We start from the raw sequence: 14,876 nt of genomic DNA on the forward strand, positions 1-14,876 counted from the left end.
GTAGTTGAACCTCTTCGAAACATGCACGTTACACTGCGAGTTTTGTGACACGTTCCACTGTCCAGATGGTAGATGCCATTGAACCGAGGAAAAGCAAATTAAATGTAGGGAAGTGCACATGGCCACAAGTAGATGCAAGTAGGTCCACTATGCATTCCAGAATGACGAGACCATCCAGGGAATGCCCTCAGATCTGGACCCTTCCGAGGATTGTTACAGGGTGTTTACTTCCAGACGTCTCACGCCATGCACGCGAACTGCCATTGTCCCATGGAGCATAAAGCGTGGTTCATTTGAAAAAACCACCTGTCGCCAATCAGTGGACGCCTGGTTGTGGTACTGGCGTGCAAATTCCAGTCGTCGTCGCCGATGATCGGCAGTCAGCGTGGGTATACACTACTGGCCATTAAAATTGCTTCACCACGAAGATCACGTGTTATAGGCGCGAAATTTAACCGACAGGAAGAAGATGTTGTGATATGCAACTCATAAGCGTTTCAAGGCATTCACACAAGGCTGGCGCCAGTGGCGACACCTACAACGTGCTGACATCAGGAAAGTTTCCAACCGATTTCTCATACACAAACAGCACGTTTCCGACTTTAATAAAGGTCGGATTGTAGCCCATCGCGATTGCGGTTTATCGTATCGCGACATGGCTGCTCGTGTTGGTCGAGATCCAATGACTGTTGGCAGAATATGAAATCGGCGGGTTCAGGGGGGTAATACGGAACGCCGTGCTGGATCCCAACGGCCTCGTATCACTAGCAGTCGAGATGACAGGCATCTTATCGGCATGGCTGTAACGGATCGTGCAGCCACGTCACCATCCCTGAGTCAACAGATGGGGACGTTTGCAAGACAACAACTATCTCCACGAACAGTTCGACGACGTTTGCAGCAGCATGGACTATCAGCTCGGAGACCATAGTTGCGGTTATCCTTGACGCTGCATCACAAAAAAATGGCTTCGAGCACTATGGGACTTAAATTCTGAGGTCATAAGTCCCCTAGAACTTACAACTACTTAAACCTAATTAACCTAAGGACATCACACACATCCATGCCCGAAGCAGGATTCGAACCTGCGACCGTAACGGTCGCGCGGCTCCAGACTGAAGCGCCTAGAACCACTCGGTCATTCCGGCCGGCGCTGCATCACAGACAGGAGCACCTGCGACGGTGTACTCAACGACTAACCAGGGTGCACGAGCGGCAAAAGGTCACTTTTTCGGATGAATCCAGGTTCTGTTTACAGCATCATCATGGTCGCATCCGGGTTCGGCGACATCGCGGTGAACGCACATCGGAAGCGTGTATTCGTCATCGCCATACTGGAGTATCACCCGGCGTGATGGTATGGGGTGCATTGGTTACATATCTCGGTCACCTCTTGTTCGCATTGACGGCACTTTGAACAGTGGACGTTACATTTCAGATCTCACGACCCGTGGCTCTACCCTTCATTCGATCTCTGCGAAACCCTACAGTTCAGCAGGATAATGCACGACCGCATGTTGCAAGTCCCTTACGGGCCTCTCTGGATACAGAAAATGTTCGACTGCTGTCCTGGCCAGCACGTTGTCCAGATCTCTCACCAATTGAAAACTTCTGGTCAATGGTGACCGAGCAACTGGCTCGTCACAATACGCCAGTCGCTACTCTTGATGAACTGTGGTATCGTGTTGAAGCTGCATGGACAGCTGTACCTGAACACGCCATCCAAGCTCTGTTTGACTCAATGCCCAGGCGTATCAAGGCCGTTATTACGCCCAGAGGTGGTTGTTCTGGGTACTGATTTCCCAGGATCTAGGCACCCAAATTGCGTGAAAATGTAATAACATGTCAGTTCTAGTATAATATATTTTTCCAATGAATACCCGTTTATCATCTGTATTTCTTCTTGGTGTAGCAATTTTAATGGCCTGTGGTGTATGAACCCGGCGCCTGCTGCAGAGGCCCATACGCAGCAACTTTCGCTGAACGATCGCTCTGGAGATACTGTCAGTTGCCCCTTGTTTCATTTTGGTCGACATTGCTCAGCAGTTGCTCTTATATTCGCCCGTAAACATCTCCGCAGCCGTCGTCACCCCTGTCATCTCCGGCCCATGGTTCACCACTGTTGACTACGCGACGGTTTTGGAAAGCGCTATTTTGCCATGTGCGGTGAACCTTAACGACTGCGGCACGCGAACGTTTCTGAAAGGCATGTACCTTCGGTCGTAAAGCCAATGATCACGTCTTTTTGGGTTTCAGATAAATCGCTCCGTTTCGGCATTGCGACTCCACTGTTTTCCGCCCTCCACTGTTAGTTTTTATTGCACGTCGACCATACGCGGTGGTCACATTAATGTGACTGGACCGTGTACAAGTATTAGAAACATTATGTGATCAAAAGCATCCGGACACCTGCCTAAAAATGATTTACAAGTTCGTATGGCGCCCTCCATCGGTAATGCTGGATTTCAATATAGTGTCGGCCCACCCTTAGCCTTGATAACAGATTCCACTCTCGCACGCATACGTTCAATCAGGACGTGCTGGAAGGTGTCTTTGGGAATGGCAGCCTGTTCTTCACGGTGTGCTGCACTGAGGAGGGGTATCGATTCGGTCAATGAGGACTGCAACCAAGTCGGCGTTCCAAAACATCCCAAAGGTGTTCTGTAGAATTCCGGTCAGGACTGTGTGCAGGTCAGTCCATTACAGGGATGTTACTGTCGTGGAACCACTCCGCACAGGCCATGCATTACGAACTGGTGCTCGATTGTGTTGAAAGATGCAATCGCAATCCCCGAATTGCTCTTCAAGGTGTGAAACAAGAAGGTGCTTAAAACATCAATGTAGGCCTGTGTTGTGATAGTGCCACGCAAAACAACAAGGGCTGCAAGCCCCCTGCATGAAAAACACGATCACAACACCACCGCCTCCGAATTTTACTGTTGGCATTACACACGCCGGCAGATGACGTTTACCGGGCATTCGCCATACCCACACCCTTCCATCAGATGGCCACATTGTGTACCGTGATTCGTCACTCCACACAACGTTTTTCCACTGTTCAATCGTCCAATGTTTACGCTCCTTACACCAAGTGAGGCATCGTATGGCATTTACGGGCGCGATGTGTGGCTTACGAGCAGCCGCTCGACCATGAAATCGTCTTTAGCTACAGTCATGGGCTGTGCGGCTAGTCCCGGCGGAGCTTGGAGTCCTCCCTCGGGCATGGGTGTGTGTGTTTGTCGTTAGGATAATTTAGGTTAAGCAGTGTGTAGGCTTAGGGACTGATGACCTTAGCAGTTAAGTCCCATAAGATTTCACACATTTGATTTGATTGATTCGACCATGAAATCCAAGTTTTCTCACCTCCCGCCTAACTGTCATAGTACTTGCAGTGGATCCTGATGCAGTTTGGAATTCCTGTGTCATGGTCTGGATAGATGTCTGCCTATTACACATTACGACCCTCTTCAACTGTCGGTGGTCGCCGTCAGTCAGCAAACGTCGGTGTGTACGCTTTGGTGCTGTACGTGTCCCTTCACGTTTCCACTTCACTATCACATCGGAAACAGTGGACCAAGGGATGTTTAGGAGTGTGGAAATCTCACGTGCATATGTACGACACAAGTGACACACAATCACCTGACCACGTTAGAAGTCATTGAGTTCCGCGGAGCGCTCCATTCTGCCCTCTCACTATGTCCAGTGACTACTGAGGTCGCTGATATGGAGTGTCTGGCAGTAGGTGGCAGCCAGACGCAGCTAATATGAAAAACCTATGTTTTGGGGGGTGTTTGAAATCTTTTGGTCGCATAGTGTATGCTGGCCCCGTTTCTTCGGTTTCGTTGAGTTTTTGAAAGTGTGCCTATATTGTGAGTGTGTAGGTGGGTATGGGTGGATGGGTGGGTGGGTATGTGTGTGTGTGTGTGAGTGTGTGTGTGTGTGTGTTTGTGTGAAAGAGAGAGAGAGAGAGAGAGAGAGATTATTTCTACTCAAATTTACAAGTTAGATACCGTCCTCGAATTGTCCTTCTGTGGCATTAGAATTCTACATTTTGCGTGTGTTGAAAGTATAAGAGCTTGACTATCACCACTTCCGTGAGCAGTCACTGTTTTTTAAACGCACACCTACCTTTCAGGTTGTGCCGTAAGACTCTGTTCTTCACAGCTATATTCCTTACCTTTTCATTAATTGTTGGATCTGCGCATCTACTCTTTAGTATTCTCGTGTAGTACCACGTTTCAGAAACTTGTATTCTCTTTGTGTTTGAACTGTTCGCCGCTCTTCTTTTCATTTACACGTAATGCTATGCTCCATACAAACATTGTCAGCAGAATAATATTAAAAATTAGTTCATAAAAAAGAAACTGACAGCACATAGTAAACACAGTCATAGTACTTCTTTATTAATAAACACAGCATCTAAAAAAGTAAACTTCGTCCAGTTTCTACGTGATTTGCTTCACAAATCGAACGCTGAATGTTACAAACTGATTTTTGACTTTTCTTTCTATGTATGACGTAGGGCACTTCTTGTCATATGAATGTTTCTTAGGAGGCAGCAGAGAGTAAAAATGCAGATCATTTTCGCCACACACATTGATTTTCTGCAATGCTTACAGAAAACGCTTAAGATATCAGCCAGAAAATCTGTTTGATTTGTAATGACACGATTGAGCAGACTTCCGAAAAGATGTTAGTTAAGTATTCAGTAAACGACAGGACAAGTTTTCGGGCATATCATTTTTTCATTCTACACAATACATTTCGATGCAACTAACAACATGTCTTTTTCTTGACACCATGCTTAGAGTACGGCAGCTCACTGAAAGTGATTTACAGTTGCAACCATTTTTAAAATAGTCACAAATTTCATTTGCAAGAAAGTAATTTTTTCCTCCTAATTGCTTACTGGATAGAGTACAAAGGAAGGAAGACATTAGAGACAGTATGACTTCGTCTAAACAAAATTCGTATCATTCCAGACCTCTGACGATGTCGAATGTGTCTGGAATGGATCCGTTCAATATTTTCTCCTATTCACGGTCGAAACTATATCCCTTTTCTAAACAGCCGTGTTCATTTTCGCCAAATAATTTTATACCAGCCTCAAGTCAAACCAAGTGATTACATCGTATTATTCTGTAAGAAAATTCGACTTTTCTTACCAGCCTTTTTTCGCCTTCGACTGTTAGCTTTATGTTCAAGCATCAGCGTTACAATTTCGACCGTCATTTTTAAGTACAAAATTTTCTCAGCAAGCACTAGTCAGCTAAACCATATAAGATCTGCCTAGTCAACTGTCATGCCCCATCAGAGGATGCCGATGAAGAAACAAAGAATAACTTCTATCTAGAACTAGAGAATGTAGTAGACAAACTCCCAAGACACTCAATTCAGTTGATAATGGGAGACTTCAATGCCCAAGTGGGAAGAGAAGTGCAGTATCGTCCAACGATAGGGCCTGATAGTATCCATGAAACAAGCAACGAGAATGGTATCAAATTAATTAACCTTGCCGATACAAGGAGAATGATCGTTAGAAGCACATACTTCCCCCGCAAAGCAGTGCATAAAGTAACCTGGATATCCCCAGATGGAAGTACGATGAACCAGATCGATCACGTTCTTGTTGACCGAAGACATCATTGTAGTGTCGAGCATGTAAGATCCTTTCGCGGGGCAGATATGAATTCAGACCATTTCTTAGTGGTAGTCAAACTACGTCTGAAACTTTCAACCATGTGGAGAAGAAATTCTGAAATGATGGTCCGCTTCGACAAGAATAAGTTGAAAGATGTAGAAGTGAGACAGCGCTATCAAGAAAAAATTGCAGAACATCTCACAATAACAGAGAACCCTACCAGTGTGGAGAACGCATGGATGCTGCTGAGGAATGCAGTGTTAGAAAGTGCAAATGAAGAACTAGTTTGCGATGCAAAACGAAGAAGTAAACCTTGGTTCGATGAACAATGTCGAGAATCTGTTGAGATTAGATCAGCGAAGAGGATAAAATGGCTACAGCAACTCTCGGAAGAAGCAAGGGTAGCTTACTACGAAGCGAGGCGTAACACGGACCAACTCATGAGAAAGAAGAAACGGGACCACCACAAAAGTCTGTTGATTGCAGTCGAAGAAGCAAAGTCGTCACGCTCGTTTTTCCAGGCCTCAAGATTCGCCAGAGGCGCATACAGACAACGTACATTGGTCCTAACGAATGAGACGGGTGAAGTTGTACCGCCAGAAGAGCAAGCAACCCTATTTAAAAAACATTTTGAAAACCTATTGAATCCCGACAACCCACCAGTAGGGACAACACAGACGGATGCCCGTTTTGACAGAGTTGAAGTCCCTGAACCATCTGAGGAAGAAATCAGTGTTGCCCTAAAAGCACTCAAGAACAACAAGGCTCCAGGAGGTAGTGGTATCACAGCTGAGATGCTTCGCTTGGGAGGGGAAACACTGGTGGGTGCTTTGAAACGATTAATTTCTACCATCTGGGAAGCAGAAGTTATTCCTGAGGAATGGAAGGGAGCAATCATATGTCCCATATTCAAGAAGGGAGATGCTACTCATGTATCCAACTACCGAGGGATTTCGTTACTTGAAATTGGCTACAAAGCTTTTACAACACTGCTACTAAACCGCATGAAACCACTGGCTGAAGGAATTGTAGGGACCTATCAATGTGGGTTCGTTGCTGGACGATCGACAATTGATCACATATTTACTCTGAGGCAGTTGATAGAAAAATTCTACGAATTCAATAAGGATCTACACCTCATCTTCATCGATTTTCGACAAGCTTATGACAGCATTGACCGCGCCACGTTATGGGAAACGTTAGAGGAACTTGGCATCCCATCAAAATACATCCGCTTAATTGCTGCTTGCTACTCTCAGTCTACGGCCCAAGTGCGGTTTGGTAATCAACTATCACCATCATTCAGTATACAAAATGGATTGAGACAAGGAGATCCATTGGCGCCAATATTATTCAATTTGGCCCTGGAAAAAGTAAGCCGTGACACTTGTCGAACCAGAGAGATGGAGATGGTGGGAGCAGACACAATCTTGGCATTTGCTGATGATGTTGTGATCCTTGGCGACACTCTAGAGCAAGTACGCAGGGATACTTCCCGATTCCTCCACAATGCAGAGAAAATTGGGCTGGTGGTGAACGAGGAAAAAACTAAATATCTTGTTGTATCACGCCGCCGAGATCTCCCTCCTTCCATTGATGTCGACAGGCATACCTTCGAACGAGTTGAAGAGTTCAAGTACCTGGGCTCCATACTAACAAATAGAAGTGAAGTAACGAAAGAAGTACAGCAACGTATAACAAATGCTAATCGCATGTTCTTTAGCCTGAACAATCTTTTCAGATCTCGGCTGATATCGCAGAAGAACAAGATCCACCTATACACGACACTGGTGAGACCAGTACTTTTATACGGCTGTGAAACTTGGGCAACATCAGCAACAGCAGAAGAAGCAATATGTGCATTTGAAAGGAAGGTACTTCGGAAGATATATGGACCCATCTACAATGCCATGGAAGGTAAATGGGAACGAAGAAAAAAAGAAGATTTATACCAGCGGTATGGAAAGCCACACATTGGACGAATATTGGCGCAGAAGAGACTCCAATGGTTTGGCCACATCCTACGGGCAGACGGATCCCTTCCAAACAGAGTCCTCCACTCTCAACCCACAGGAAAACGCCCTAGAGGACGCCCAAGAACTCGATGGAAGGATAGGATAACAACGATCCTGAAAGAAGTGGAACCAGCAGCCGTGGAGGAGGACGCCAACGACCGGATGAGATGGACTGCCATCTGCAACAGCTCCCTCCTCTCGTGTAATTGACAGACACTGCGTGTGTGTTTTTTTTGTTTTTTTTGTTTCTGTAATGTATCCCTCTTGCCTTTTAAACCTTTGATTGAATGCCCTGTTTATTTTTTCGTTTTTCTTTAAGCTGTAATGTACATATGTAACTTTTACTACTGTATAGAGTACTTTTGTAAGTCTTTTTGTCTTTACTTTTCCTTTTGTTCTTCTTGCTGTAGGCCTTAAAGGCCCGATAAGGCAATAAATGATGATGATGAAGCACTAGTCAGACGAATTTCAATCTCGGGCGTATATAAACGTTTCGTGGCACGTGGAAAAAAATGATATGTGCTAGGAGATCATTATAATTTTTATAATTTCTGGCATGTCCTTGGGAATGAAAGTTTCCTGCTCGAAAATGATCCCGCGGTCGAAATGGCAGTCTTTATTGCTGGAAATAACAGTCGAAGACAAATAGAAAAATTTGCGTCCTGTGAATCCTGCTCATTGAGAGATACAAGGTTAAAGATTTATTTAATCCAGAAACTGAACATCCGCAATTCCCAATGAAGAATGCCGTATTCTGGACTCTCATCAAAGGCTCGCTTGTTGCTAATTGCATCGGAGGGCCACCGCACAGCTTCAGGAATCAACAGTCTGGACCAATAACACAACTCTCGCTGCAGCATTACGTGTGGCCCGTCAGCTATCCGCTGAAAAACACGGACCGGAGGCCGTGGTCACAAAAGTTGTCGGTAGAGTTCCGGCGGCGGGTGCTTCGGTTGTTTTCCTCAGCAATCGGCAGCGCCGGCGGCTTTCACCGCCTGTAGTTGCTGGCGAGCTGTCCTCACCACCACCACGACACTCCGCGCCAGCACAACTGCAACACGAAAACATGGTGAGCTCACGCTATGCGCTACGACTACACGAGATGTTATGTCAGGAACCGTCCATAACATCAAACAGTTAAAACTAGAGAGATAGAGTGTACATGGAGAGTCATTCTGTGGTAGTTTCGAAAGCGAAATAATACGTGCACGAACTTTTGAGATAAGCTGTTGGTGAATTTCTTTTCGAAATCTAGCCTGACGTTTCCGTCTGCGAGGACAAAAGCAGTAAAACTACGAATTTACACTACTGCCCATTAAAATTGCTACACCACGAAGATGACGTACTACAGACGCGAAATTTAACCGACAGAAAGAAGATGCTGTGAAATGCAAATGATTAGCTTTTCAGAGCATTCACACAAGGTTGGCGCCAGTGGCGACACCTACAACATGCTGACATCAGGAAAGTTTCCAACCGATTTCTCGTACATAAACAGCAGTTGACCAGCGTTGCCTGGTGAAACGTCGTTGTGATGCCTCGTGTAAGGAGGAGAAATGCGTACCATCACGTTTATGACTTTGATAAAGGTCGGATTGTAGCCTATCGCGATTGCGGTTTATCGTATCGCGACATTGCTGCTCGCGTTGGTCGAGATCCAATGACTGTTAGCAGAATACGGAATCTGTGGGCTCAGGAGGGTAATACGGAACGCTGTGCTGGATCCCAATGGCCTCGTATCACTAGCAGTCGAGATAACAGGCATCTTATCCGAATGGCTGTAACAGATCGTGCAGCCACGTCTCGATCCCTGAGTCAACAGATGGGGACGTTTGCAAGACAACAACCGTCTGCACGAACAGTTCGACGACGTTTGCAGCAACATGGACTATCAGCTGGAAGACCATGGCTGCAGTTACCCTTGACGCTGCATCACAGACAGGAGTGCCTGCGATGGTGTACTCAACGACGAGCCTGGGTGCACGAATCGCGAAACGTCCTTTTTTCCGATGAGTCCAGGTTCTGTTTACAGCATCAGGATGGGGCATCCGTGTTTGGCGACATCGCAGTGCACGCACATTCGAAGCGTGTATTCGTCATCGCCATACTGGCGTATCACCCTGCGTATTGGTATGGGGTGCCATTGGTTACACATCTCGGTCACCTCTTGTTCGCATTGACGGCACTTTGAACAATGGACGTTACATTTCAGATGTGTTACGACCCGTGGCTCTACCCTTCATTCGATCCCTGCGAAAACCTACATTTCAGCAGGATAATGCTCGACGTCATGTTGCAGGTCCTGTACGGGCCTTTCTGGATACACAAAATGTTCGACTGCTGCCCTGGCCAGCACATTCTCCAGATCTCTCACCAATTGAAAACGTCTGGTCAATGGTGGCAGAGCGACTGGCTCGTCACAATACGCCAGTCACTACTCTTGAAGAACTGTGGTATCGTGTTGAAGCCGCATGGGCAGCTGTACCTGTACACGCCATCCAAGCTATATTTGACTCAATGCCCACGTGTATCAAGGTCGTTCTTACGGCCAGAGATGGTTGTTCTGGGTACTTATTTCTCAGGATCTATGCACCCAAACTGCCTGAAAACGTAATCACATGTCAGTTCTAGTATAATATATTTTTCCTATGAATACCCGTTTATCATCTGCATTTCTTCTTGGTGTAGCAATTTTAATGGCCAGTAGCGTATCTTATTTAAAATGAGAATTGTTTAAAAATGTTTTCTGTCAGTGGTTTTATTATTTAGCGTTATACGCCTAGCAATCAGAATTACGGGTAACTTTGATCAACAGTAGATCACGATACTGTTTGACGAAATTTGCGATTCCGTTATTTTTTATCTATGTCTTACCTGAATTTGCAAATCTGAAGTGAAAGAAACGAGCCTGTGGGATCGGTGTGTTCTATGGAAACATTTATTTAATTTTCGTCCTTTTCCAAGTTTTTCACTAACACTTTGCTACATTATTTTTATTTTTTATTTTAACAGAATTTAATTATCATATAAGTTCTATTTGTTTTATTTGACCGTAAATTGTGTATATCACGCACTTAACAGGTTGTTGTTTTGTTGTGGTTTTCAGTCAGAAGACGGGTTTGAAGCAGCTCTATTCTGTGCAGCCTCTTTATCTCCGAATAAATATTGCAGCCTATTTCCTGGATCTGTTTACATGGTTGGTTCGTTGATTTAGTTGGCAGAGGACACCAAACTGCGAGGCCATCGGCCCCAACGGATTAGGGAATAATGCGGAAGGAAATCGGTCGTGCCCTTTCAAAGAAACCATTCCGGCATTTTCCTGAAGTGATTTAGCGAAATCACGGAAAACGTAAATCGGGATGGCCGGACGCGGGTTTGAACCACCATCCTCCCGAATGCGAATCCAGAGTGCTAACCACTGCGCCACCTCGCTCGACCTATTTACATGTATTCATCTCTTGGTCTTCGCCTAAGATTTTTACCATCCACGCATCTCTCCAGCACTAAAATCGTGATAAGTTGCTGTCTAAGAATGTGTGCTAGAAATCGATCCCCTCTTTTAGTTACGTTTACCACGAATTTCTTGGCTCCTCAGTTCTGTTCAGTACTTCCTCATTAGTTATGCAGTCCATCCATGTAATGTTTAGCATTCTTCGGTAGCATTGAACATTTTATTACCTGTTAAATGAAGAACTCTTCTAGTTTTCCGTAAGGAAATTCATTTATAAAATTACAGTCATATGAAAGATTAAAATTTTATATTGTCTTTCCCTATGACTGTACTTCTATGAAAAATTATTTTGGAGATGTGACGTACACCATAATCTTTACAGAACTGTGTTTCACAATTATTTACAATAATATACAATTACTGTTATTCTTATAAATTTTACTGATCTCAAGAGGCGTGTTTTCTTTGTAACTGATCACTCATGTTTGCAGAAAACTATGTGCAAATGGTAATTTGACCAATTGCCCGTTCTAGAGCACCCTAGATGTTGATTCTGAAATATATCGCTTTTCAAGTGCGCCAAAAGTAGTTAGTCTTTGTCTCGGGGTCGAGAAATACAATCTTTGTTTGAACTTGAAGTTGTAAGTTAGTCTTCGTGCCGTGGACAGAATGTGTGTCAAGCGAGATTTTTACATCGGTAACTGTAATTTACATTGAAAATGCATTCGGTGTGTTCTAGGATTTTGTTCAAATGGTTCAAATGGCTCTGAGCACTATGCGACTTAACATCTGAGGTCATCAGTCGCCTAGAACTTAGAACTAATTAAACCTAACTAATCTAAGGACATCACACACATCCATGCCCGAGGCAGGATTCGAACCCGCGACCGTAGCGGTCACGCGGTTCCAGACTGAAGCGCCTTTAACCGCACGGCCACACCGGCCGGCTAGGATTTTGTTGATTGAGGACAGTGATCAGTGTGAAGTCTGTGTATGCTCTAAAGAAAGCCCTCTTTAGTTATGTGCAGAGTACTGATGCACAAATTTCATTGTTTTCCCTTGCCCATGAAAGAAAATGCGATGAAAAAGTATCTTCACGAATGTCACCAGACATGTACCTTTACATCATCCCTTTGACAAGAAGTAGTTTGGAGCTATAAGTACTGACACGAAATAAGATGAGAATTAAGTCTTTTGCTCATTACATCATCCAATTTACAACTGTTTTGTATTACTGTTTCTCGTACTATATAGCTACGCATTTACATAGCTGTGTGACTAGGTAAAAAAATGCAATTAATTATCATCAAATTTCGTAACAATGAGTTTCAAATTGGCATAGAGAACAGTAGTACTAGAACCAGTACAAGCAAGAACTTTCAATTATTTAAATCCATGTGAATATGTGAATTTATTGCACTACCAAAGGCTTCGTAATTTCCTTATGCTGTATCATGTACCATGTCCATTTGATTTGACTTCCAGAAACATGAGTTGTTCAGTTTGCTCTACTTAGGACGTGGTGTTACTTCTTTATGTCTTCTGTCTCTTTGGCTAAGCCGATCATCCGGTAGAAGTGCCTATATAACGGATTTCAAGTGCAACAAAAATTTGATTCACGTTACTTCACACAATTATTGACCAACTTTAAACATTTGAAATGCTTTCAACATATACATCCATGCTCCGCAAACCACCTGACGGTGTGTGGCGGAGGGTACTATGAGTACCTCTATCGGTTCTCCCTCCTATTCCAGTCTCGTGTTGTCCGTGGAAAGAAGGATTGTCGGTATGCCTCTGTGTGGGCTCTAATCTCTCTGATTTTATCCTCATGGTCTCCTCGCGAGATATACGTAGGAGGGAGCAATATACTGCTTGACTCCTCGGTGAATGTATGTTCTCGAAAGTTCAACAAAAGCCCGTACCGAGCTACTGGGCGTCTCTCCTGCAGTCTTCCACTGGCGTTTATCTATCATCTCCGTAACGCTTTCGCGGTTACTAAATGATCCTGTAACGAAGCGCGCTGCTCCCCGTTGGATCTTCTTTCTCTCTTCTATCAACCCTATCTTGTACGGATCCCACACCGGTGAGCAGTGTTCAAGCAGTGGGCAAACAAGTGTACTGTAACCTCCTTCTTTTGTTTTCGGAATGCATTTCCTTACGATTCTTCCAATGAATCTCAGTCTGGCATCTGCTTTACCGACGATCAACTTTATGTGGTCATTCCATTTTAAATCACTCCTAATCCGTACTCCCAGATAATTTATGGAATTCTGCTTCCAGTTGCTGACCTGCTATATTGTAGCTAAATGAAAAGGGATCTTTCTTTCTATGTATTCGCAGCACATTACACTTGTCTACATTGATATTCAATTGCCATTCCCTGCACCATTGGTCAATTCGTTGCAGATCCTTCTGCATTTCAGTACAATTTTCCACTCTCGATATACTACAGCATCATCCGCAAAAAGCCTCGGTGAACTTCCCATGTTATCCACAAGGTCATTTATGTATATTGTGAATAGCAACGGTCCTACGACACTCCCCTGCGGCACACCTGAAATCACTCTCACTTCGGAAGACTTCTCTCCATTGAGAATGACATGCTGCGTTGTGTTATCTAGGAACTCTTCAATCCAGTCATACAGTTGGTCTGATAGTCCATATGCTCTTACTTTGTTCATTAAACGACCGTGAGAAACTGTATCAGACGTCTTGCGGAAGTCAAGAAACACCTGGGAACCCGTGTCTATGGCCCTCTGAGTCTCGTGGCGAATAGCGCGAGCTGGATTTCACAGCATCGTCCTTTTATAAACCGTGCTGATTCCTACAGAGTAGATTTCTAGTCTGCAGAAAAGTCATTATACTCGAACATAATACATGTTCCAAAATTCTACAACTGATCGACGTTAGAGATATAGGTCTATAGTTCTGCACATCTCTTAGACATCCCTTCTTGAAAACGGGGATGACCTGTGCCCTTTTCCAATCTTTTGGAACGCTACGCTCTTCTAGAGACCTACGGTACACCACTGCAAGAAGGTGGCCAAATTTCATGATCTACTCGTTAGGAGGTACACTCTTTCGCTTCAGCCGAGCGCTGTGGCTCAGCGGTTCTAGGCGCTACAGTCCGGAACCGCGCTGCTGTTACGGTCGCATGTTCGAATCCTGCCTCGAGGATGTATGTGTGTGATGGCCTTAGGTTGTATGTTGTATTTTAACTTAGGACCTAGAAACGACGGAGAGGTTCCGTCCCCACCACAGCCACAGTGGTCCACAACCCCACGACGACTATGGACCCCCCCCCCCCCCTCCCCCAGGGAACGTCTTATACCAGACGAGTGTAACCCCTATGTTTGCATGGTAGAGTAATGGTGGTGTACGCGTACGTGGAGAACTTGTTTGAGCAACAACCGCCGACATAGTGTAGCTGCGCGGAGTAAGGGGAACCAGTCTGCATTCGCCGAGGCAGATGGAAAACAGCCTAAAACCATCCACAGACTGGCCGGCTCACCGGACCTCGACACAAGCCCGCCGGGCGGATTCGTGCCGCAGACCAGGCGCTCCTTCCCGCTCTGGATGTCCTTAGGTTAATTATGTTTAAGTAGTTCTATGTCTAGGGAACTGATGACCTCAGATGTTAAGTCCCATAGTGCTCAGAGCCATTTGAGCCACCCCCTCTGCCATACACTTCAATGGTTAGCAGAGTACAGATGTAGGTGTAGTTCTCAAGCGATGCTCATCACTGACCACAGAAATGTGTGTCCTA

The 14,876-nt window shown here is 44.9% G+C and overlaps 1 protein-coding gene across 1 annotated transcript in view; it reads right to left on the reverse strand.

Moving 5' to 3' along the window:
• Positions 1–8,082: 8,082 nt before the first annotated feature.
• Positions 8,083–14,876, reverse strand: part of LOC126424698 (uncharacterized) — a 30,393-nt gene continuing 23,599 nt past the window's right edge. Inside the window, exon 6 of the mRNA XM_050087423.1 lies at positions 8,083–8,707. Within this exon, the coding sequence (XP_049943380.1) occupies positions 8,619–8,707 (89 nt within the window). The 3' untranslated portion in view covers positions 8,083–8,618. The remainder of the gene's footprint in view (positions 8,708–14,876) is intronic.

This window comes from Schistocerca serialis, chromosome 10 (assembly GCF_023864345.2).
Source record: "Schistocerca serialis cubense isolate TAMUIC-IGC-003099 chromosome 10, iqSchSeri2.2, whole genome shotgun sequence".
Taxonomy (NCBI): domain Eukaryota; kingdom Metazoa; phylum Arthropoda; class Insecta; order Orthoptera; family Acrididae; genus Schistocerca; species Schistocerca serialis.